Genomic DNA, 22,837 nt, shown 5'->3' on the forward strand with positions numbered 1-22,837 from the left:
GTCTAGACAAGAATAAAACAACATCAATGGATCAATCCTTTGGCTCTAATTCCTTGCCAATACTCAGACTGAGATGGGGCCGTGAAAAAGGTCCCATGTTGGTGTTTGGGTTCTGAACTCCGTGAATGTAACCAGAGCCAGGGCCTCCAACCTGCAGGACCCCCCACCTTTTTCTGCTTGGTTGAGTTGGTAGGTTGAACAGCCCCCTCTCAGTCACTTAGGTGTCAGTTCGAGGCAACAGCATCCTTCACGGTGGCCTTTCTCCCTTAGGGTGTCGAGGTGCAGACAGACTACGTGCCCCTGCTGAACTCACTGGCAGCTTATGGTTGGCAGCTCACCTGTGTGCTACCAACTCCTGTCGTCAAGACTAACAGGTAACAATAACAGCCATTATTATTATTATTGAACATTTACTCTGTGCTAGGCACTGTTCCCAATAAGTACTTCATGTATATAACTTATTTAATCCTGTGACAAGCTGGTGAGGCTGGTGTGGTTACATAAACTCTCAAGCTGGGAAGTGGCAGAGCTAGGGTTTCAGATTCTTAACCCTCTTTTCCCCGGAGCACTCCTCTGTACCCCTCTTCCCACATGGGGAGCCTTGGCCAGTGAATCATTACTACCCAACATGTCAAAGATGAGCTGCCTGGACTGAGGACACAGGGCTCTTAGATGCGAAAGAAACCCAGCACCTACTATGTGCCCTCTGCTGGGCTAGGTAGGCACTTTATGTCTAAAATCCCATTCAATCCTCAAAAATCCCGTGAGGTGGACTTTTTAAAATTAAACCCATTTTACAGCTGAGGATAGTGGTGGCCAGGGAGGTGGAAGGACTTGCCCAAGATCATAGCACTGGTCAGCAGCCCCCCGAAGATGTGAAAACCTGAAGACTTGGCCCTTGCTTGTGGAACTCCTTACAGTTTCACACTCATGGTCATCTGTCCACCCTTGGCCCTGCCCATCAGCCCTTGAGTCCATGGCTTGTCTGAGTCATACCAACTCTAAAAGGCCTTTCACCTATATTTTGGGTTTGCTATCTAAACTAGTCCTAACTATTCTGTGGGGTTGTGAGCATATATGTGATTGCCATTTAACAGATGAGGAAACTGAGGCTCAATCACATACCTAAGGCCACACAGCCAGTAAGTGGCAGAACCTAGGACTAGAAAACTTCACTCAGGCTGCAGAGTCAAGGGTTCCTTCTACACCAGGCTGCCTCTTTGCTGACCTATAGGGATGCCCCACCTTCCCCAAGTCCTGTTGCATACCCACCACTGCAGGGTGGTGGACTACATGAGGCAAAGCTGGTGATCTGGGGATATGCCAGGGCAGTGCAGCCCCAGGGCACAGACTGTGCAGAATGATGCTGACAAACAATGTCTTTCCAGGGTCCCTTTGCAAGCCCATTTGGGCCCTCATCATGTTTCTCTCCTGACACTGGGTCATGGCGGGTCTGTGTACCTACAGGAGCCAGTCTGCAGCCACCTTTGGGCCCCTTGGCCACTGAGAGCCACCATATTATTTCTCAGCCAAGACTTGTAGGGGCATAGGGTGAAGCAATGGAGTGGAAAGAACCCTGGATTTGTGGCCTGCAAACTTGAACCCAAGTCCTGAGTCTGCCACCTCAATCAAGTCATGTAGCTTCTCTGAGTCTGTTTCCTAGTCCGTAAGCTAGAAGAACGCCTGCCCCACCATCCATCCCAGAGGACAGGCATCACAATGAGAATGTACTTGAATGGGATGCTCTATCTGGTTCTGAGCTAAGCCCCGAGGGTGCAGATAGTTCCTGTCTGTCTGCATCGCAGATCGTCACACCTGCTAAATAGTTCTCCCTAATCCTTCATTTCCCTGTGCCTTAAATGGCTCCTCATGGTAGAGTGGGAGAACGCATAGAACCAGGCAGATCTGAACTTGGATCTTGGCTGTGGGCTCTGGAACCTGCTCTTTAAATGACCGTTCATGTCCTGTCTGTAAAGGTGTCTGTTCCAATCCTTGAAACGTTGTGGTGAGGCCTAAGTGAGCCATTATTGTGGAACCACCCAGCCCAGCCCAGGAATAAAACAGGAAACAGGAGTCCTCTCCCTCCTTACCCTCTGTCCCTCCATATCGTGACATACTGCCTCGGCAGAGAAGACATTTGTCAAACAGATTTAAGAAAGTGATCAGAAGAGTGGAGGCAGGGGAGCAAACAGTGATCTCCTTCACAATATTTCTGTCTTTAAAGGCAGCTCCGTGAGGTCCTGCCTTCCTGGGAGGAAAGCACACTCACTGTGCCATAAAAACGGGTGGCACTCCTGAGTGTCCCCTCACCTGCCTTGTTAATGCCAGTCCCTGCCTTTCTGCCTGCCCTTCACCTGTGCGCCTGCAAGAGTGACGTGGCCCGACTGCTCAGTGAGGGTGTGCCAGGCTGTGCCTGGGACCCTGTGCACAGCCAGCTCACAGTCCCTGTGATGGCTGCTGGGCAGAGCTCTTCACCCAGGTCCTACATCTGCCTGCCCATCTGGGCCAAGCAGGCCCCTCTGTGAACTCATTACCAAAGACAGATTTGGAAGAGGCCTCCCACCCTCTTGAGATTCACTAAAGAAGCCAGTTTGTCATCATTTGGCCAAGATGCTAACAGCTATTTCATATCACGGGAAGGGATTTTGTTCAGCTGTGAAGCTGACTTTGCAGGGATACCCACAAAACTTTCGTTGGGCCCCTGAGATAGCCCCCTGAAAGCAAGGGAGGATACCCTGGGGGTGGGAGAGTGGGGGCACTTCTTGATTCTGACCTCTCACTATTTGGTGGCAGTCTTCCATTCTGTAGGTGGTCGGCCTTATGAAGTTAGGGATTACAGTGTCTGTGTGAGGTTTAGGGTCTCCCCAAGGTATAACATAGCTCATTTTCAGCTTCGTGTGTGTTACAGGGAGGGCAGTGTATCCACCAAGCAGATTGTCTTTCTTCAGAGACCGTGTCTACCTCAGAAAATCAAGAAGAAAGAATCAAAGGTAAGTGACCTTGATGGCTTTCCTCAGGTTTCCTTTGCAGGGTTTCATCTTCAAGTGTATTTGTCTTCAGCGGTTGCCTGCTTCAGCTTCCAAGGGCTCTGAGCCCAAGGACACCTGAGCCCCTTGGCAAACTGAATCAGGCCTGAGACTGCCAAAACGGGACAGGTGAGGGCACGGGGGGATCTTGTCTGCCAGTGTCCTGCTGGTGAGGCCAGAAGAGCAGAAGAGAGAGGTTCTTCAGGACACTCAAGCGTGCCAGGTATTCCCAGTAGGCTGAAAATAGGGGCATGAAGTCAGCTGCAGCCTGTCAGGATGGGGGAGGGGTGGGACGGCTTGAGCTCAGGCCCAGCGTCTCTGTATCTTCTATCTCATCGCAAGCTGGGTAGCGGTCTGGCCTGCCCTTTGGATCCCTCAGACGTCAGAAGTTTGGTGATTTGGGCAGACAGACCCTGCCAGAGGCTCTGGCAGCAGCTGATGTGGACAGAGGCCAGCCAGCCTTCGCCTGTGGCAGTGAGCCTTCAGGTCAGACTGTCCTGGAGATCGCCAGGGTTCTTTTCCCCCTCATTGGATGTCACACGAACCATCCGGGAAACACGGTGACACTGAGAGACTGTGGCCATTCTCAGAATATTTCCTGTGTTTGATAAAGTCAAGCCTAAGTCCGTCCCTGTGTCAGGTGCTTCTGATATATCACACCCCCATGCTTTGCAGCTGGAGGGTGCTTTTCCCACGGGTGTTTCACCAGTTGCTCAAGAAGAAGCAGGTGAGTCAAGAGAACCTGACAAACCCCAAGTCAGGTGTCACCTGGGGCCATCTCACTCCACCTTTGATGGCCAAGGCCCTGCTCTCTGGCAGAGCCTGCTGGGCCTGCTCCTCTCCTCACACTTGGCGCCATCCCTGGGCTCCCTCTCTTGTTCCTCGGGTTCTTTGGACATGGAGCCTGGACAGGAACACAAAGCAAGTGAACAGATTGGAGCAGCCCCTCATCAGCCAACGAATCTGGGGAGGGGGCATTCGTGGGAGGAATGCCAAGGAAATGGCGCCTTGAAGCCAGATGGGGTGGAGTGCGGTGGACAGCCTCTCTCCAAGCTCTGAGATGCTAATGTGACAGGTGACAGCAACAGAGAACCAGAAGGCAACTGCCAAACCCAACATGAACTACCAGAAGCAGTCAGCCGCCGGCGGGAGACGGATCAGCCCGACTGCTGTCACAGTTGCGACTTAGCCGGAGGCTCTTGGGGACTGTGTGTATTCACAGAGTCACATTCAACAACAGCACAGCCAAGGGCTCCATCAGACACCAGAAGAAACCCTCTTCTCCTTCTAAGAGAGGGAAGTGGTGCTGCCTTTTCTCGCCAGCTCTCCTGGTTGTGGTGCTGTTGGATTCCAAAGCAGAGACACATGGTTTGATTTTGGTGAAGGTCACGCATCTCTCAGAGGGGGATGAGCCAATGTAAACTTGAACAGCAGGGAGACTTTAGAGGTAGGGTTTTTAAGCCACTCTAAGATAGAATGACTTTCCTCAGAAAAAATCCAGAGAGGATGGGAGTCATTTATTTTATGGTCGGTAGAAACTTCCAACCCCAATGGACTATACAGATATGGAAAGGTTGGCTGCTTTCTCTTTTAAAAAAAGTACTTATTTATCTCCTGCTCACTGCAAGGATTGGCTGGTGGTGAGCACGTGTTCTCTGTGTAACCTGGAGAGGTTACCTCGCTGGTAGAGTCCCAGAGAGGGGACTTTACATCAGACGTCTTATTTTCATCTCATCATCCCTGTCTGTCATCTGCTCCTCAGCTGACTCAGGTTAGCATTCTGCTCCCATGAGGTTCGTCTACCGGTGACTGGCAGTGACCCCCCCTAGTCCTCACCGTGCCTGAGCTCCCCCACAGCAGTTACACTGTCAGCTGCCTCCACCTCCTGATGGGCCTTCTCCCCTTGGCCCTGGCCCGCCATACTCTTCTGGTTTTCCACCAGCTTCCTCAGAATTCAGATCCAGCCCCGATTCTCCTCTCATTCTCTTAACCTCTTCCTTAGAAAATCTCATTCATCCACAGAAGGAGAAATCCTCACTCACCACCTTTGTGTTGAGGACGCTTTATCTGCATTTTCAGCCCTCCCTTCTCCCCTGAGGCCCCAGCTCTCACTGTCTTCTCACTCACTGCTCAACAATCTCAGCAACTCCTGACTTCGCCCCTCCCCCACACCTGGCCCACCTCCCTCTACTGAAAGGAATGGACCACCACAGACCCCAGACGCACCTGCCCACTTAGGCATCATCCTTGACTCGCCACATCGCCTTTCCCCATATTTAGTCAATCCTTAAGACATGTCTAGGTTAGGTCCTAGACACTCTGGAGTCCTCCACTTCACACTCACTTGCTTCAGCTGCTCCAGTCTTCTAATGACAGGTCTCCATTCCAATATGTTCTCCACTCAGAGCCAAAGTGATCTTTTGAAAAAGCAAATTGAATCACATCACCCCACTGCTTACAATGGTTCTAAAGCTCTGTATTATTCTTAAGATTAAGATAGAAATCTGTCACGTGGTCCACAAGACCCTGTATGATCTGGCCTCCGTGTTTGCTTTCCAGCCATGTTGGCCTCATGCTCTTCAGGGGCCTTTCCTGCCCCGGGGCCTTTGCTTGGGCTGTTCCCTCTGCTTAGGACACTCTCTTCCTTTGTATTTACTCAGGATGATGTTCTCTCCTTTCAGGCTCATTTGTGAGATACAGGGAAGAATCACGTTCCTTTCTTTCAGAGCTCTCCTCTCGTTTCTAATTGTTTGTGCTTATTAGTTTATCCTCTACTGGTAGAGTCAGTCCATGAGAGCAAAGACCGTTTTCCTGAATGTCGTATGCCCAGTTCCTGGCTTTTAAGTTGGTTCTCAGCAAATATTTATTGAATCAGTGAATGAGTAATCAAAATTCTGAGCCCAGAACATACATATTATGTCTGGCATTGAAATTTAAGAAAAGAAATTGCAAGTTTGGCACACCAAGGAAACAGTCCTCTTAATCAGCAAAGCAGACAAAGTTCTCCAATCAAGACTTTTCATCATCGGAAAGAAATCTATTTGTGTGTATGTGAGTGTGGCTTTCAGAGCAAATATGAAACTCCTTCAAAGGTAATAATAGGTGGTTCCTACGAAAAGAAGTCTTCCTTCCCACTAAACAACCTGAAGTGAAGGCAGATAACGGACAGTGTTCAAAATGTGTGAATTAAATTCATTAGCCCCTGCTGACATGGAACTCGGGACACACACTGCTGGAAAGTGAAAGATTTTTTTTTCTTTCCTGCAGTTATTTCTTTCCTGCAGTTATGGCTAGTTGTAACCTTGCTTGCTTTAGGCACCAGTGGCACATCCACAGACACCCTGCTTGCGAAGGCCCCAGCATTGTGCAGCCTAACTTGCAGCTTGTTTGCGGAGTTCAGAGCTTCTCCCTGGTACTGCTCAAATATGGAACACGTCCTCCAGGCTGGAATGGCTGCCTTTAAGCATGGTTGTTATAGACCCCCTCTCAGAGACACAACTCGGAAAGCTGCCTCTGTCCCAGGGGCTGCCACATCCCTGCCTCTCCTTTTTTTTGCTTTCCGAAATGTCACCTTTTTGAGTCTTGGGATCTGGAGCAATTTTTGTTGTCTCTTAGAGCCTGTGATTGTCCCCAGCTTAAAGGAGAAAGAGAAGCCTGGGCATGAGGCAGCAGGTGTGAAGATGGAAGGGAGGGAGACGAGGAAGCCCTTCCATGGCTGGCAGGGCTGGGGCATGGGGGAGGCTTAGGGGCGTGTTTTCTTTTTTCCTCCCGCTGTTTCTCACACAGCGAAACTCTGCCCACGTGCTTTTCTTAGCTTGGTGGTCTCAGGTTATGGCTCCTGGACCAGCAGTGTCAGCCTCACCTGGAGCTTGTTAGAACTGTAACGGCTCCCTCCCGTCCCCAGACCCACTGAGTCAGAAGCTCTGGGAGGGGTGTCCTCATCTGTTTGGAGAAGCCCTCCAGGTGATTCTGATCTCCTTCCAGTCTGTGAGCCAGTGCCTTAGTTGAGCAGTTTAGGGCACTTCTAGGCTCACCTGTGGACCTCCATCCAAATTTTATCAGTGTTGATTTTTTTTTTTTAATGGGCCTGTCAGGGAGCCTTCAGTATAGATACTTATTATTAATAAACTGAACCAAAGAATCCTTAATGGCAGTTAAATCTGAACTTCCATTAGCTGACCACCTGGCCTCATGAGCCAAGCTCCTGGTCTAGAAGATGCATTTGAACTCGGTAAAGTCTGAAAGCTGAGCCATCCAAAGGTGTGTGGCCTCTCCCTTTGCTTCCTCTCCTCCCTTCTCTAGAGTTTAGGGCAAGAGACTAAAAAGCCTTTCACCCACCAAGAATGAGAGGCTAGAAGGGTAGTGTGGAGCCAGAGACGCCTGTGTTTGAATTTCAGCTCTGCTCTTTTCTAGCTGTGTTCTTTAGGCAAGTTACTTAACTTCTCTGAACCTCGACATGCTTATCTATAAAATGGCTTTAACGGTGCCTACTCGAGTATTGCTTTGGGGATTCAGGAAAGGGGAAAACCTTGTCACAGTGTGAGTGAGACACATAATGGACACCTTGGTATGTGTCTGTTCTTTCCTCGGCAGGTATGCTACAGGCAGTCTGCCTTTGTAACTCCGAGTAGTTAGCTTTTAGATTACACAGTCCCTGAGTTTTGGCCGCTGCTACTTCCCCTGCCTCATGAGAATGTGCCCACAAAGGAGAGAAAGAGAGAGGAGGAAAGAGGAAGACTGGAGCCACACGGCCTCTTGGGTACCTGGCTGCAGCCCCAGGACAGCTGTGGTAGGGTCAGGGCACCCATGTAGCATGGGGAGTCAGCACAAAGCCACCCAAGGACACAGAAAACAAGGTAACTAGAAGGCATTTGGCTGGGCAGATTTTTCTGCCATGATTCTGCAGGACAGAAAACATTAGCTGGAATAGTTTCCTGCCAGCTCAGTGCTGCTAGCTCCCATGTCCTCCTCTGCCCAGCAGTCCAGGCAGGTTCCTGGAGAAAGTGGCTGGTGTGTCTGCCACAGGCCCTTTCCACAGCCTGTGTCCTCCTGTCATGTTCTATCAGGAGACCAACAAAATGTGGTTTCTTCAGGACACTGGATATGGCCAGGCATCCAGAGGCACCAGGGATGTTCTGTTGTTTAATTAGCAAGAGCAACCCCTGAGAAAATGTCTGGGTTTGCATTAGAAAATAATTGTTGGGGATGCAATCTGGCACAGGTGGAAGCATCCACAGTGGTCTAGCTCTTAACTCGGAGAGATTAATAACTTGCCCAAGGATGGAGAGCTAACAAGTGCCAAAACGGGGATTTGAACCGAGGTCTCAGCCACCATACAATCATGCTTTGACATTTTGGCCTGTCAGGGCGCCTGCAGCCAAAGCAATCTCACCACTTCTTTCGCAAAAGCAGAACTTCCTCCAGCTTCCTTGATAGCCTACTGACTCTTAGAGTTCTGTGTATAGACAGGGTTAATGGGCCTTTTTACAGAAAACATGCAAGATGCAGAGGCTCTGACTATTTGGGAATATCAGTTTGTTTGTTTTTTTTGAAGGCTCTTCCGTTTGGGCTGGAATTAAAATGCAGCAGCAGCTGCTGTGTGTGACAAGGCAGCAGTTATGAACCATGATCGCATGGACCCGAGAGCCACAGAGGGTTGGTGTCTGAGGCAGCAGCAGTGGCTCTGAGGTCCGAAGTTGGCATCATGCGATGGTGGTTATGGAGCTGAGATGCATGCTTGGCAGTCTCAGCCAAATGGGCACCATTGGGGTGGAGGTCAGAGGCACTGTGTTGCCTGTGGAGGGGTTCTCAGGCCATTGTTGGAAACTCATGGCTTAGGTGGGAGAAGCTCAGACCATCCCCAGAGGGAAGTCTGTCAGCTATAGCATGATAGGAAGGGCCCCATGGAAGGAGTGTCTGGGGGGGGTTTGGGTGGGAGGGCAGCGTGGAAGAGGACAGGAAAAAAGCTAAATCCTAACCTCAGCATATACTTTGCTCCTTTTTCTCTTCTTTGATGGAATATTCAGAATTTACCAGTCTTGTCCAAAAGGTGTTCAGTGCAAAAATCCCATGATGTGTTCAATCTCAGAGTCCTGTGAGTGTTTAGGCAAATGTTTTATTTGGGAAAATAAGTCTCTACCACTGAGAGCTCTGCGAAGGTGGCAGATGTTTAAAAATTTACATAGCACATTTTTGGTTCTTCTTAGCAAAGCACTCAATTATTTAGTGTGGCTAAGCCTTAAATCATTTTCCACCGATGGTGCAACTGCCTTCCTGGGCTCCCCTCTCCAGCCTAGCAAGAAGTCCTCGGAACCGAAGCCTCCCGTTGCTTTTCTTCCAATCACAGGAGGTCTCAGATTTAAGCCCATATTTGGCAAAACTAACACGGTGTGACTGAAGTAGAAAGAAATGGCCGTGGTGGGAACTTAAAACCCTATGTGTGCCATGGGTCACTGAGCTGCACCTGGAGGGCAGCCATGTTCATGCCCGGAATCTAGTCTGATTCCCTTCTTCCCAGTAAGAACACTCCCTGCCGCTGGGGGTCCTGACTCTGGTCACCGCCTACCCAACTCTCTCTCCTCTGGGGTTTCTCTCTTGTTCTTTGTGCTTTTCACAACTGGGTCCGACATGCCCTGAAGAACCTGTGGCCTACCGTCTTCCCAAGGAGTGCACACCACATGGATCTCTGGCTTCTGACTCTATGGGCCCCCATCCAGAGTGGACTGGCCATCCTGGGGATACTTAGCCCCTAGAATGACAGAGGTCAGAGGGTTTTTTGCTCAGGAAAATTGGGGGAACCCCTGATGTTTGGGGAGAAAAAGGCCACAGTTCTTACTGAGTTGTTAGCCCACAGAACGCATTCCTCTTTTATATTACTCCGAGTCTTCCAAGGCATTCTCTTTAATTAACACCCTTCAGTGTTTCCATGTCTGCTCAAGCTCATTTGGCCAGATTTATTAAAAGTGCACCGGCCCCTAAACTGTCTTCCTCAGACAGTTCATGTAGTCAGCACACTCAGCAGGACTTGGAATGATTTCCCCTGTTTTTCTTCCTTAAATTAATTCCTCTTTTTGGAGATCAACCAGAAGTAATGTGCAGATGCACCAGTCCCTCCTCACAAAACCCTAAGCTATGTTTTAACTCCAAATTACAGAACTGGTTCACCCTGAATCGCAGTGTAGCTGGCTCGGTGGGCTCTGTCGTCCTTCCATTCATTCATCCCACGAATAGTTGTTGAGTGCCTACTCTGCGCCAGGCACTGTGTCCCAGGGATACAGGAGTACATAGGACAGATGGCATCCCTGACCTAATGGAACTTAACATCTGGTGTCATTAATGGCAATAGCAAACGTATCTGGTATATTATGTGCCGGTCGCAGTGCTAAGTACATGGCATGTATTATCACATCGTTGAAGCCACATACGTACCCTCTAAGGCAGGGCTTGACAAACGACAGCTCATGACCATGTCCAGCCTACCCCCTGTTTTTATAGATGAAGTGTTATTGGAACACAGTCACGCTCGTTTGTTTATATATTATCTATGACTGCTTTTCTGCAACAATGGTAGAGTGAAATGGTTGCAGCAGAAACCATGTGGCCCACAAAGCATAAAATATTTATCATCTGACTTTTAAAGAAGAAGTTAACTGACCTTGCTTTTACAGAAAATCAAGTTACCAATCTTGATTTTAGAGTTACTGTCCCCATTGTACGGATGAGGACGCTGAGGTTGAGCAACAAGTCGTGAGTGGTGGGATTTGGACTCTTCCACAGGCAGTCTCACTCCACAGCTTGGATGTGACCTGGTACTTGCCCAGCCCTGTTGCATGACCTGAGTCTTCTCTGAGTCTCTGTTGATATCCCTGTCACACGGGGAAACACTTGGTTGCAGATCGGGCTTCCTGAGAAGCAGGGTCTTAGATCTGGATGAAGTTTTTAGGGGGAGTGCCCTCAGGAACAAACCCCTGTGGGGTAAGGAGGGTGCAAGAGTGGGCAAGGGGAGAGGCTGAGTGGTGATGCAGTCTTAGCAGCGCTCTCCGCCGACCCTCCAGGTAGCTCTGGAGCTGGGATGGCCTTTCAGAGCTGTCCCAAGTTGGGACAGGGAGGATGGGATTCCATTATACTCCACATGGACCAGTCATTGGTCATAGGCTGCCCCAAGAAGGGAGTGTGACCTTCCGTGAGATGGTGGAGGCTGTCGGCAGAGAGGGGCTCAGCTGAAGGCAGCAGTCCTCACAGCTGGGGCAGCCATCCTGCCGGTCCTGCAGGGGGACCTGGGCACCCCACATTCTGTGCCTTTCTAACTCAGGCGAGACAATGCTGGCCCACAGCCTGCTCAGAAGGGAAACAAGCAACCAAAGCCCTGGCACTTAGAAAGGGCAGGCCGCATGTCCCCTCTCCCATCCTGCTCATTCAAATAATAGGGTTTGAGGGCCTCCCTTTCCAAGCCTTTGGCATGGAGCCGATTGAAAGAAGTCCCCCTCAGCCCCCACAACACCCTGAATTCCACCTTTAAAATACACTCCATGGAAGGCATGGACCAGGCTCTCGGGATGGATGTGGTGTGTCTGGGCCATGACGTTTGCTGCCGGTAATTCTGCCCCATGAATGCTGGGAATTGTGTGTCTTGCTCCAAAAAGCGATGTGGGTGTGAATGCAAAAAGACGCTCAGGTGAAGCTCTAGGTTCACAGAGACTGCGTTTATTTATCCTCTTCCTCTCTGATTTTTAGTTTCAGTGGCGATTCTCCCGAGAAGACATGCACAGCAGGCAGATGAGGAAATCCAAAGGTAAACTCAGTGCCAGAGACAAGCGACAAGCAGAAGAAAACGAGAAGAATTTAGAAGACCAGTTTTCCAAAGCAGGAGATATGGGAAACTGTGTGCTGAGCCGGCAGCCGGAGGACAGAGCCTCCGAGGAGATGAAGGTCCCGGTCCAAGAGATCACAGGAGAACAGCTGTGTCCTGACAGCCGGCTGTGCGTGGAGGCGGGCGCCGTGCAGAACGGTCCTGCTGGCCACTGCGGGGCCCCTGTGGGGGGCTGCGAGGGGCACTCAGGTCCTGGAGAGAATGCCAGGGAGGGAGGTGCTGAGGAAGCGGCTGCAGAGCCTGTGACAGCAGAAGACAACTGAGTCTCAAGCAGTTGGAGCCGAAGCCCTATGAGTTGGCCAACCCGAGGCACTGTGCCAGCAGCCGGGGACTGGTTTGCCCTGGTGTCCTGTGTTACCCTTTGGCTTGGCTTGACCTCTCCTTGTGAGCTCTCCCAGGCCCTCCAGGGGCTGGTTGGCTCCCTGACAGTGTTGGTTTCTGCACAGCCATTTGAAATGTGTCGTAATGCCCCAGTGTTAGAATGCAAGAGATCAGGTTCTTTCTTCTAGACCTCAGGGCTGGAGGCCCAGCCCTGGCTCCGTCACTCCTCAGTGGGAGGGTCTGGACCATCCAGTGCCTGTGTCCACCCCCCAGGGCCTCCAGGGAGCATTCGGGTCAAGTCCATGGGCCTCCCTGGCTCCAAACCATGGCTATATGTTGTCCACTCCCACACGCTGCCCGGGGCAGTGGCCATCCCTGGCTGTTTTCTGCAGCTACTTGGTGATTGTAACAATCCCTGGAGCCCTGTCAGCTGCTCTTCTCTCTTTAAACCCCCCAGACCCTGATGCTTTGGCAAAGAAAATGACATTAGCGGAGGGGAGGTGACCCACCTCCTGGCTTTTCTTAAAGTATTCCCTTAGATACTGGAAATCTGGAAATGAAGAGGTCGTTCTGTTTGTGCACCTGGCCGTGGCAGAATGCCCACGAAAGTATTCTGTGTTAGCATTAATGCCAAAAAAAAAATTTTAAAGGTTTTGTATTCAGCACATCACGTGAACAGATGTCCTTTCTGTTATTTCAGGGCAACCTGACTGGTTGGGTGTCCTTGTTATGTGCTATTTTTAATCAGTGTATCATTGGCCAAGTTGTTGCCCATGTATGCTATCACGTGTTTGTATCGTCCAGAAAGTATTGTTAAGGCTTTAAGTAGATGCAACTGGCAAACCTTGGAGAGAGGATGCCGAGTGTCTTGACCAAAATAACAGCCTGTCTCTTCTCTTTCTTGTTTAGTTACTTAAAGCAATAAATCATCTATGAGTTAGTGCATTGTGAGTAGTGAGTATTTACTGTTGTCAAAATGAAAAGTCCTAACCTGATGTCCAAAGGACTCGTCCTCACATCCCTCATTTACTTTTCCTAAGTTTCTAACTCCTGGCAGCATGATGATTTTGGAAAAGATGAAACTCCTGTGGGGAGCAGCAGAGCCAGGTGAACACACTGTGCTTCTGGGGGGATTTGTAGAGAGAACATGGAAAGTGGGATTCAGGTGCCACCAGGTTAAGGTGATAGAGACAAACCTTGTGAAAACAAACAAAAAGCCCCACACCAGTTTCTAATCATGTTTCTGAGCTGTTCAGTAAATTACCTAATGAGGCAAGCCTTTCCCGTTTGCAAGTTTGCTAGAATAAGACACATTTGTAAAATATTTACTGACCCTTGTACAGCCATATTGTAGTCATTTTCCTCTTGATTTCTGAGCATCCCACTCCCAGAGCTTACTTAGAAAGGCTGAAGGCTCCATTCAAAGAGAACTATTTTTAAATAACATTTCCCACAATTACCGCATTTTGATTTAATAAAAATATCACCTCTTAGCCCTTATCTTAGAGGATCATGGCTTAAAAAAAAAAAAAGGCTAGTTAGCAGCAGGCTGGGATAAAAACAATGCCCATCTTTCACAACTTTGAAAAGCATACGATCCTAGGCTGCGTCCTCCAGGTGGACGGCCTTATGCCACTCAGCATTGGGTACATTTTTCAGTAAGTGACATTTATGTTGGCTGAATTTGTTGTGGAAAAAAAAATTAAAGGTGATTGTAGCTAATTTGAATTCTTCAGGAAGTTGGGCCCTAGAGCCAAGCTAAAATAATTCCTGAAGGTCTTGTTTTTTCCTCCACTTCTCCACACCCCTGCTGATAATCTGGCAAAATATCAATGTCCCACAGGCGGTTCTCAAATTGGCTGCACCTTAGAATTACTGGGGGAGCTTTAAAAACCCGTGATAACCTAGGTCCCACCCCAGAGACTGGAAGTGGCCTGGGCATCAGGATTTATAAACACTGCCACCACCACCCACCCACCGACCCCGCCCACACACAGGGATTTTTAAGGTGCAGCCAATGGTGAGACCTACTGGCCACAGGGTTTCTGTGAATCAAATCGCAGCTGACTCCTTGTGAAATGCAATGCTTTTTATAAAAACTAAATACCCAAGTCCCTAAAATCCAGTCCCAGTATCCTGTGTGTGCATTGCAAGTGCACTGCAAATTCCTGAAGGAAATTTCACTTTCCTGTGATTGCTGATAGTTTAGGGGGCCATTGGGGCAGCCGTTGGCACTGACAAGGCCCCAGTGACCAGCAAAAGCTGCGAAGACTTGTAGTATTTGGTGTGAGGAGGCTTGTGCATATGGTGGGTAGTCTTTGTGGCTGTTCCTGTCACTCTCACAGCGGGTCTTGAAAGAGCAAGGAGTTCTGGGGGGTGATCAGGTGACTGAAGTGGGGACCTAAGAGGCTGTAATAGGCCCTGCTGCTACCACCAGGCAGCAGGATGGGGCATTCCAGGGAGTCTGAGGCACCGAGATACCTGGAGGCCAAGGCCAGCCTCATGGAGGGAACAGATAGACTGACTGCCATGGAGGGTTCTGATAGTTCTTTGACCTAGTCGTTTGCCTGTGGAAGGAGGTTTCGGGGGGTCAGGTGGAGGGGGGGAGTGTCTCCTAGAAACAAAAGAGATGTTCCTATGAAACGGGGACTGAATTCTAAGTCTTTCAGTAGGAAATGTTTTCATGACCCACTCTTAACCTCCTGAGGTTCAGGAGAGGGTAGTGGGCGGGGGTTAGCATCATTCCCAGGGCAGTTGTGGGAGGTGGAGGAGGAATTCTTATCAGAGCTGCTTAAAGAAACACAGGTAGGTGTATTGTTCTCCGGTGCACAAGGCCACAAGGTCAACACAGTGAGGGATGGAGAGGCAGCAAACCCCTGTGTTAATGAAGTGGGAAGACTGCTCTATGTCAGCTCATGTAGTGGAAAAGCCCAGCCCGGCTTTGGGATCAGACACAGCTGGTTAGAACACTGCACACAACCTACAGGTATAACCTCCAATTCATTTCTTCACACCTCCAAGCATCAGTCTCCTCATGTGTGAAACAGGGCTAATGACATCCTTCTCATTGGATTTTTGTGAGGATTAATAAGATGTGGTTACACACTTGGTCTGTGGGAAGTGCTCCGTGGATAGCAGTTCATCATAATGCCAATAGGTAATAAATGTGGCAGAGACTCACCCAGTATCCATGGGCTCCTGTACTGCCCAGCCATTCTTGCAGTTTGGGGCCATGTGACTGGGTTCTGGCTCAGGGGACAGGAGCAGATGTGATGTAAGTTAACTCTGGGCCTGAACTTTTTTTTTTTAAACTGGGATATTGGGGGAGGGGGACAGCGCTGGGGAATCAGGGGAAGGGGAACAGACAAGTTGCTGTTGTTGTTTTGTTCTTCAATCTAGTTGTGGAGGACATTGCCTTACCGGCCCCAGTTGGCACCATCACTGCGCTCTTCCCGAGCGAGGCAGATCAGTCGCTGGCTTCTGGATGGCCGCTCACGGCGACTGCTGGCCGCTCACGGCGACTGCTGGCCGCTCACGCTGGCTGCCGGCTACACACGGTAGCTTACAGCAGCTCGCTGCAGCCTACGCCATCGCCAGCGAGTCACAGCAGCCCTGCTCCAGGGTGAGCTGTTGTTCAGCATCTTAGCTGTAGAGGGCAGTGTCACTGGCCCTCATATGTGGGATCCAAACCGGGGCCCTCTGGAGTCCCAAGCCAGCTCTTAACCAATGTGCCACTTGGCCAGCCCTGGGCCTGAACTTTAAAAAGACCCCATGCAACCCCAGCCCTCTCTTCATCTCCAGCACCCTTGGCGTAGTTCAAAATGGCATGAGGAATAAGTAAACCTTCGCTGTGTGAAGCCACTGGGATTTTGAAGTTTATCTGTTACTGAAGCCTAGCATATCCCATCCTGACTAATAGACATACTGTAATGTTAATAAAATCTTTATTAGTGGTTTATAAGTAACAATCTTTGCCTGAATTTTTAGAAAATCTCCAAATTGAGCATACTTCACTAGAATTATACATGATGAGACCAGCTTCAAGAAAAAGAAAAAAAATTAGGAGACATTCTAATTCATTTCTTATGAAGCACATTTTATCAGTACTCTACACATATTAATTATGGCCTTTCTAAACCACAAAACATCTTTCAAGAATAGCTCTCAAATGTAGCCCTGCTTATTAGTAGGAATATGTTGACCCAAAATTCATCAGTCATGGAACACGTTTTGGTAGCGCCCATACCCAGTGTAGGGCGGGCGTGCTGGCCCTGGGAGAGTGACTACAGGGAGCAGCATAGTCGCAGCTGTGTCCTGCTGGGGCTCACAGGCCTGCACAGGACAAGAGCAGCAGTTGGGACGAAAGATGAAGTCCTGAAAGGGCTGGTGAGAGGGGGGCAGGGAAAGGAGGACTGGGGTGCAGACACGCCACCCAGAGGCAGCTCAGCGCTGATTCCCCAGTCGTCTGAGCAAGTCCTGTCTCCAGCAGCCTTCCCGGAAGTGTTGGGAGCTGACTGCGTGAGCAGTACAGGGTGTGCCCCTGGCCATCAGCACTCCGCCCGCTCTGTGACCTGCCAGAGCGACCGATGCAGCTTCCCAGGAGAGTCTGGGCTTCCTGTACCTGGCTCCCGGAGTTTGGAACAGGGAAGCATGTGAACTTTAGATTTAAGTACAAGGCCCGAGCCTTTGGCTGGGATTTCTGAAATGGCTGTCCCCAGAGAAGGAAGCAAAGTGATGTTCACCACAGGTTCCTGTTGATAACGATCATTTCTGCTGCCAGACTCAGAAAACTAACTCTGGTTACAGACAGCTGGCTCTCTGAACCCAGCAAGACCGTGTGGTGTGGCATTTCCTTTCCCTCCAGCAGAGGTAGGGGGCAGCTTGGGAGACCTGTGCGTTTATGTGGGCATGAGGGATCGGGGCACGCACTACACGGATATATAGTTTTGAATGCCTACACCACCTGTGGTAGGCGCTGGCGAGGCAGCAATGAATGAAGACTGACCCAATCCTGGCTCCTTTGGAGCTTACAACAGACACTGAGTAGCTGCCCCAGCTAGTTATAACCGGGCAAGTGCCACAGAGAAGTACAGGATGCCGTGAAGGCATGGCACACGGAGAGGCAACCTGCTAGGGAAGGCTTTGTGGAGAAGTTTGACTTAGGTTGAGCCCTGAGACATGAGCACCAGGTGGCCATCCACAGGGAGGCAGTGTGCCTCGCGGCTCAGAGTGTGGACCCTGCAGCCAGACTCCCTGACTAGAACCTGACTCTGTCACTTACCAGGTGTGTGGCTTTGGGCAAGTTGCTTAAGCCCTCTGTGCCTCAGTTGCCTCATATGTAAAATGGGGGTAATAGTTTTGAGAATTGATTGAATAAATGCAAGATGCTTAGAGAATGGCTGACACAGTTAAGTGCCATGTAAATGTTGGTAATGAGGAGGAGCAAGAATTGAAGAAAGAAGCTTGTCATGTTCCAGTAACTGGAAAAAGCCCATTAAGGCAGTTTTGCAGTGTGTGTGTGGCAGGGGAGGGGCAAAGTAGCAGGGATGAGGTTAGAGATGAAAGGGGCCAGATGCAGCAGGGTCAGTCCTCATGGGAGGCCATTGATCCGTTTTAAACAGGGAAATGACATAAGATTTGTATTTATAAAAGATCTCTGCCGCTAAATGAGGAAGTTGGTATGTAGGGGGGGCAGAGAGGATGAAGAGGTACAAGTTAAGAGGCCAGGGCTTTAGTCCAGGTGAGACTGCTGGCGGTTTGCACCTCAGTGGAGAGGGAGAGAAGGGGTCAGATTTGGTAGTAATTGAGGAGTGAAAATTGACTGAATTTTACCATTGACTGGAGAGTGAAGGCGGTATTGACTTTACCAGCCATACCAGAAACAGGTGAGTACTGTCCTTATCAAAGGCATTTCCTCAGAGTACTAAGTACTCCAGTGATATTGCTGTTGCTTGGAACATTTCTAGAACCAGTCTCATGGATTATTTCTCAGGACTTGAATGACTACTTTAACATTATTTCACAAAATCCCTAAAACATAAGTCTTGATACCTTCCTTCATACCCAAAGAACGATATCTTTAATTGTTGGAGGGAGCTGGGAAATAGAAGCAGCTGGTGTGGAGATTCCATGGGTAAGGCGTGTGGTTGTACAAAAGGAACTGCCTTGGGTCTGAGGGCCAGAGCCTGAGTTCTGCCCCCAAAATGATTTTTAATGGTGATGCTGGCAATTATAGCTATGGCTGTCAAAGACAGGACCATGTCTTGAAAATGGGCTAAAGGGATTCATTCAGCCCAGAGATGGTTTAAAAACACAGATCCCATTTTGGTTGACTTGTGAAAAAAGGAACAAAAGGTTTTCATCCTATAATGAATGCAGTAAAACTTTACACTAATGTATTTAAATGTGTTGCTCACTAGTCATTAAGTTCAGTATGGCTCTGGATTTTTCTGCTGCCTCTAGATAATATAAAGGCTTAATGTTGATAAGAAATATATTTCCCTCATCAGGGTGAATGTCAAAATGCTTCCTGTAATGGACCTCTGTGTCTGTGAACTTTCAGTCCTGGATATTTCATATCTTGTTGATTCTTAAATAAAAAAAGAATAAGAAGGTCATCTTGGAAGGAAGGACAACCAGCAAACTCACCAGTTTCTGTATCCACAAAATGCCTAATAACAGCCCATAACTCTTCCTTTTCATGAAGCCAGGAAACCCTCAATTCAGCCCCTGTTTCAGACTATCCCACTTCAAACCCCATAGACAAATGTTGTCAGTTTTCTTTCTTATTAATGGTGAATCCACCATTTCTTTTGGGCCCCAACTCCAGAATTTAATCAGCAATCCAAAAGTTCTCTCTATGAATCCTAATTTTTCCCTTGCTTCAGTCCAAGGCAATGTCTTATTATGTCAACATTCAAGATGCAAACAACAGTCACTGCAACAATTAATCAAATATTTGAAGACAGTTAAGATATTCCATCATCTCTCATCCGAACGGTCAATCTCAACTCCCTTTGATCTCTAAGGCCCACTTTTCCATCATGACATTGCAGAATAATAAAGCTGAAAGGGGTTTTAAATTCTCTAGCCTTACCCACTTGACAGACAAGGAAATCCAGTTACAGAGAGAGGTAGACGGAGTCATGAAAGAAGCAGTTGTAGAATAGGGCCGGTTCAGGTATCTTGATGCCTGGCGCCATTTTCTTCCATCATGTCACACAACCAACCAAACTCTGTCCCATTCTTTGTTTCTGTTCTCTAAACTCCTACAATCTCTAAAAACAGAGAAGCTTAGCTGGAGTTTCAAAAATTCTCACTAACTGGAATGTTCTGGCGATAGGGAGTTTTGGTTGAGTCTTCCTAAAAAAAATGGAGGTGAACCCATCCCGTCAGTGGTGGGAGGATTTTGGAACAAACCCAAGTCTGAGTCTGTGGAGAGGAAAGTCCTCCAAGAAGACCACAAAGAGACCAGATTCCATAGGTCTGACTTTGTCACTTCCCAGCCATGTGAGATTGGGCAAACTAACCACTCTGTTTCAATTCCCTTAATAGACAGCATCATTCACTCTGCCTACTTCATGTAATTGTTGTGGAGTAATTTAATGACACAAAACAAAGTACTCGCCAAATGCCAAGTACTACTGTAATGTTCAATTGATAATAGAAGCCCAAACCAAACTGTAGATGACCAATGAATTCAGGTAACCCCAGAGTCATTATTTCCTATGTTTTCCTTTATAACTTTGCTTGTAAAAGGGGAGTTATATCACTAAGCGTAAGATCTGTTTGTGTTTAAATAACCTGGATATGAAAAAAAAAGTGGGGGGTGGAGGGTGAGGAGTGTAGAAAATACAGACTATACTAAAAAGCTAGAGTAATTAAAAGAATGTGATATCAGAGCTGGAGCAAATAAGGAGACCTATGGAACAGAGTAGAGAGTCTAGGGCAGTGGTTCTCAACCTGTGCGTCCTGACCCCTTTGGGGGTCAAATGACCCTTTCACAGGGGTCGCCTAAGACCATCGGAAAACAAAAAGATATTTACATTATGATTCATAACAGTAGCAAAATTACAGTTATAGAGTAGCAATAAAAATAATTTTATGGTTGGGGGTCACCACAACATGAGGAACTGTATTAAGGGGTCACGGCATTAGGAAGGTTGAGAACCGCTGGTCTAGGGGGAAAAAAATCCATCTGTAGGTGGGAACTTATTATGTGATAAAGGAGGCATTTCAAATCAATAGGGAACGTGTGGAATATTTGATAAATGGTGTTGGGCAACTGGAGAGCTATACAGAAAAAAAACAGATCCTTGTCTCCCATCAAGCACAAAAATAAATCCCCAATGGATTAAAGACCTGTAAAAGTATTAGAAGAAAATATATCCATAAAGGCCCAGGAAAAACTCTGACATACTTGATTATATATAAATTTAAACTCTGATATAAGTTAGAATGAACAGAACTCAGTGAAAACAGAATGGGAAAAAATATTTGCATTACATATAACAGACAAAGGATTAGCATTCATTCTATTTTATAAAGAGTTACAAATCAGTCAGACATCAAAATGGATATAAAATGTGAACAAAAACACTATTCTCAAAAGAAAGAGAAATGGCTAAAACACTTTAGAAAAAAAAATGCTAGGGAGCAAACAGGAAATTAATTTTTTTTTAAATCATCTTTTTACCTAACAGACAAGTAAAAACAGTTTAAGGATTTAGAATCTCTAGTGTTGCTAGAAGGTAAGGAAATGAGTACTTTCATACTCTATTGGAATATAAATCAATTAGGCATTTTATAGAGTAATTTGGCAATACTAGTCAATTTTTGATCCAGAAATGACACTTCTAGAAACTCTACAGGAATATGTACACAAAAATTATATGAATAAGTGAGTTTGCTGCAATATTGTTTGTAATAGCCCCAAACTGGGAGCAATCTAAATGTCTGTCATAGAGATATGGTTAAGTACATTATGGTATATATAGCCATAATTTGGAGTGTTAAAGAAACCCACAAGCACACATACCTGCATATGTGTACAAGGTTAATACACTGTGAAATGTCTAAAAGGATACCTAGCAAGCTCTTTATACAGTCATCCTAGGGGAGGGAGTGGGGTGGGGCATCAGAGGACTTGAGCGTTTAGTGTACATACTTTTATGTTATTTGATTTTTTACAATCGTATTTATCAGATAATTTTTAAAAAGAACAAAGGAAGAGACAAAAATGTTGGTAGGCTCAAGCATAGCAAAATGGGACATGGGGATGAGATGGAAGAGACTAGGTTAGGCTAATGGACATCTGCAAGGTTTTTAATAACTCAGAACAGACTGACCAAGATAGCTCCCACCAAGTAGGAAAGTCCAGGTTCCTGAGCACAAACCATTTTAAAACGCTTGCCTCGATTTGATGATGGGTAAATAGGTATCTGTATCTGTCATCACCACATGTGCCACGTGTGCACATATTAGCAAAGAGAAATATTAAAGATGAGACATCTCACTATTTCTCTAAGATGAGAACGGTAAACTTCTTTGAGTTTCACTTAAAATAAAATGAAATAACCGCTCTCGGGTTAAATTATCAGCATATGATCATCTGCAATACCCAGGAATAAAGGAAATTGCTGTTTTCCATTCAGAAAGAAAAAAAAAAACCTCAGGCAGAGGCACATAACATTGGGCACTGATTGACAATCACTGCATGCACGCTCATATTTGTATTTGCACATGCGCGTGCATACACATATGCAGCTATGCATCCCATAATAATTCTCCTGAGCACTGTCTCCAGAGCGTGGGCGCCTTTCCCACCACCCCCTTCCACCCTCCACCCACAGGATTCTATCACTCTAATGACTTGCCCAGACATCCATCTTCCACAGCTTCTCTTTCAACCAGTGATAGCTGCAAAAAAACATATTTTCCCCAGAGCATTTTTACTTTCAATCTTGTTGAAATGTTCTCAGTACTCAATATATTTCTTTGTAGCAGATAGCTTTTATCACTTTTTAGCCTCATAAAAAAATAGCTCCCCAAAGTATTTAACTTGCTCTTCAAGATAACCTTTGTCTTATACTTTCCTATCTTCAATTTCTAGCATGGTGACTACACATCGTAGATGCTCAATAAATGTCAGTTAACAAATTTATGATCCTCTACAAAAAGTCATCACCTCCCCAACTGGAGTCCCACTGAATGACTTTCATAGTTTTTCATACAATCAAACTGTGATTTCCCTCATCTTAAAAAAAAAAAAATCTGGTTTAGGTAATAGCACTGTACTAATTTATACTGTTAATTTCTTAGTTTTCATAAATATTCCATGGTTATATAAGATGTTGACATTCAGGGGAACTGGGTAAAGGGTATATGGGAACCCTGTGCTCTCTTTGCAACTCTTCTATAAATCTAAAATATTTCAAAATAGTTTTAAAAACAAAACAAAATTTTTAAAATGAGTAAAAGAAATGGAGCTCCCTTTCCAGCTATCATCCCATCTTTCTTCTTCCCATTATAAATTATTTGAAACTATGACTTATATTCACTCATTACAATTTATTGGGTTATTGGAAAGTCATGACGCATGTTTGCAACAGATGGCACCAAT

The 22,837-nt window shown here is 47.2% G+C and overlaps 1 protein-coding gene across 1 annotated transcript in view; it reads left to right on the forward strand.

Annotated features, from left to right (window-relative positions):
- Window positions 1-13,159, forward strand: part of RFTN1 (raftlin, lipid raft linker 1) — a 198,128-nt gene extending 184,969 nt beyond the window's left edge. The window contains exons 8-10 of the mRNA XM_019667171.1: window positions 271-374; window positions 2,909-2,990; window positions 11,760-13,159. Of these exons, the coding sequence (XP_019522716.1) occupies window positions 271-374; window positions 2,909-2,990; window positions 11,760-12,158 (585 nt within the window). The 3' untranslated portion in view covers window positions 12,159-13,159. The remainder of the gene's footprint in view (window positions 1-270; window positions 375-2,908; window positions 2,991-11,759) is intronic.
- The last annotated feature ends 9,678 nt before the right edge of the window (window positions 13,160-22,837 follow it).

Source organism: Hipposideros armiger, unplaced genomic scaffold (genome assembly GCF_001890085.2).
Source record: "Hipposideros armiger isolate ML-2016 unplaced genomic scaffold, ASM189008v1 scaffold_486, whole genome shotgun sequence".
Classification (NCBI taxonomy): Eukaryota; Metazoa; Chordata; class Mammalia; order Chiroptera; family Hipposideridae; genus Hipposideros; species Hipposideros armiger.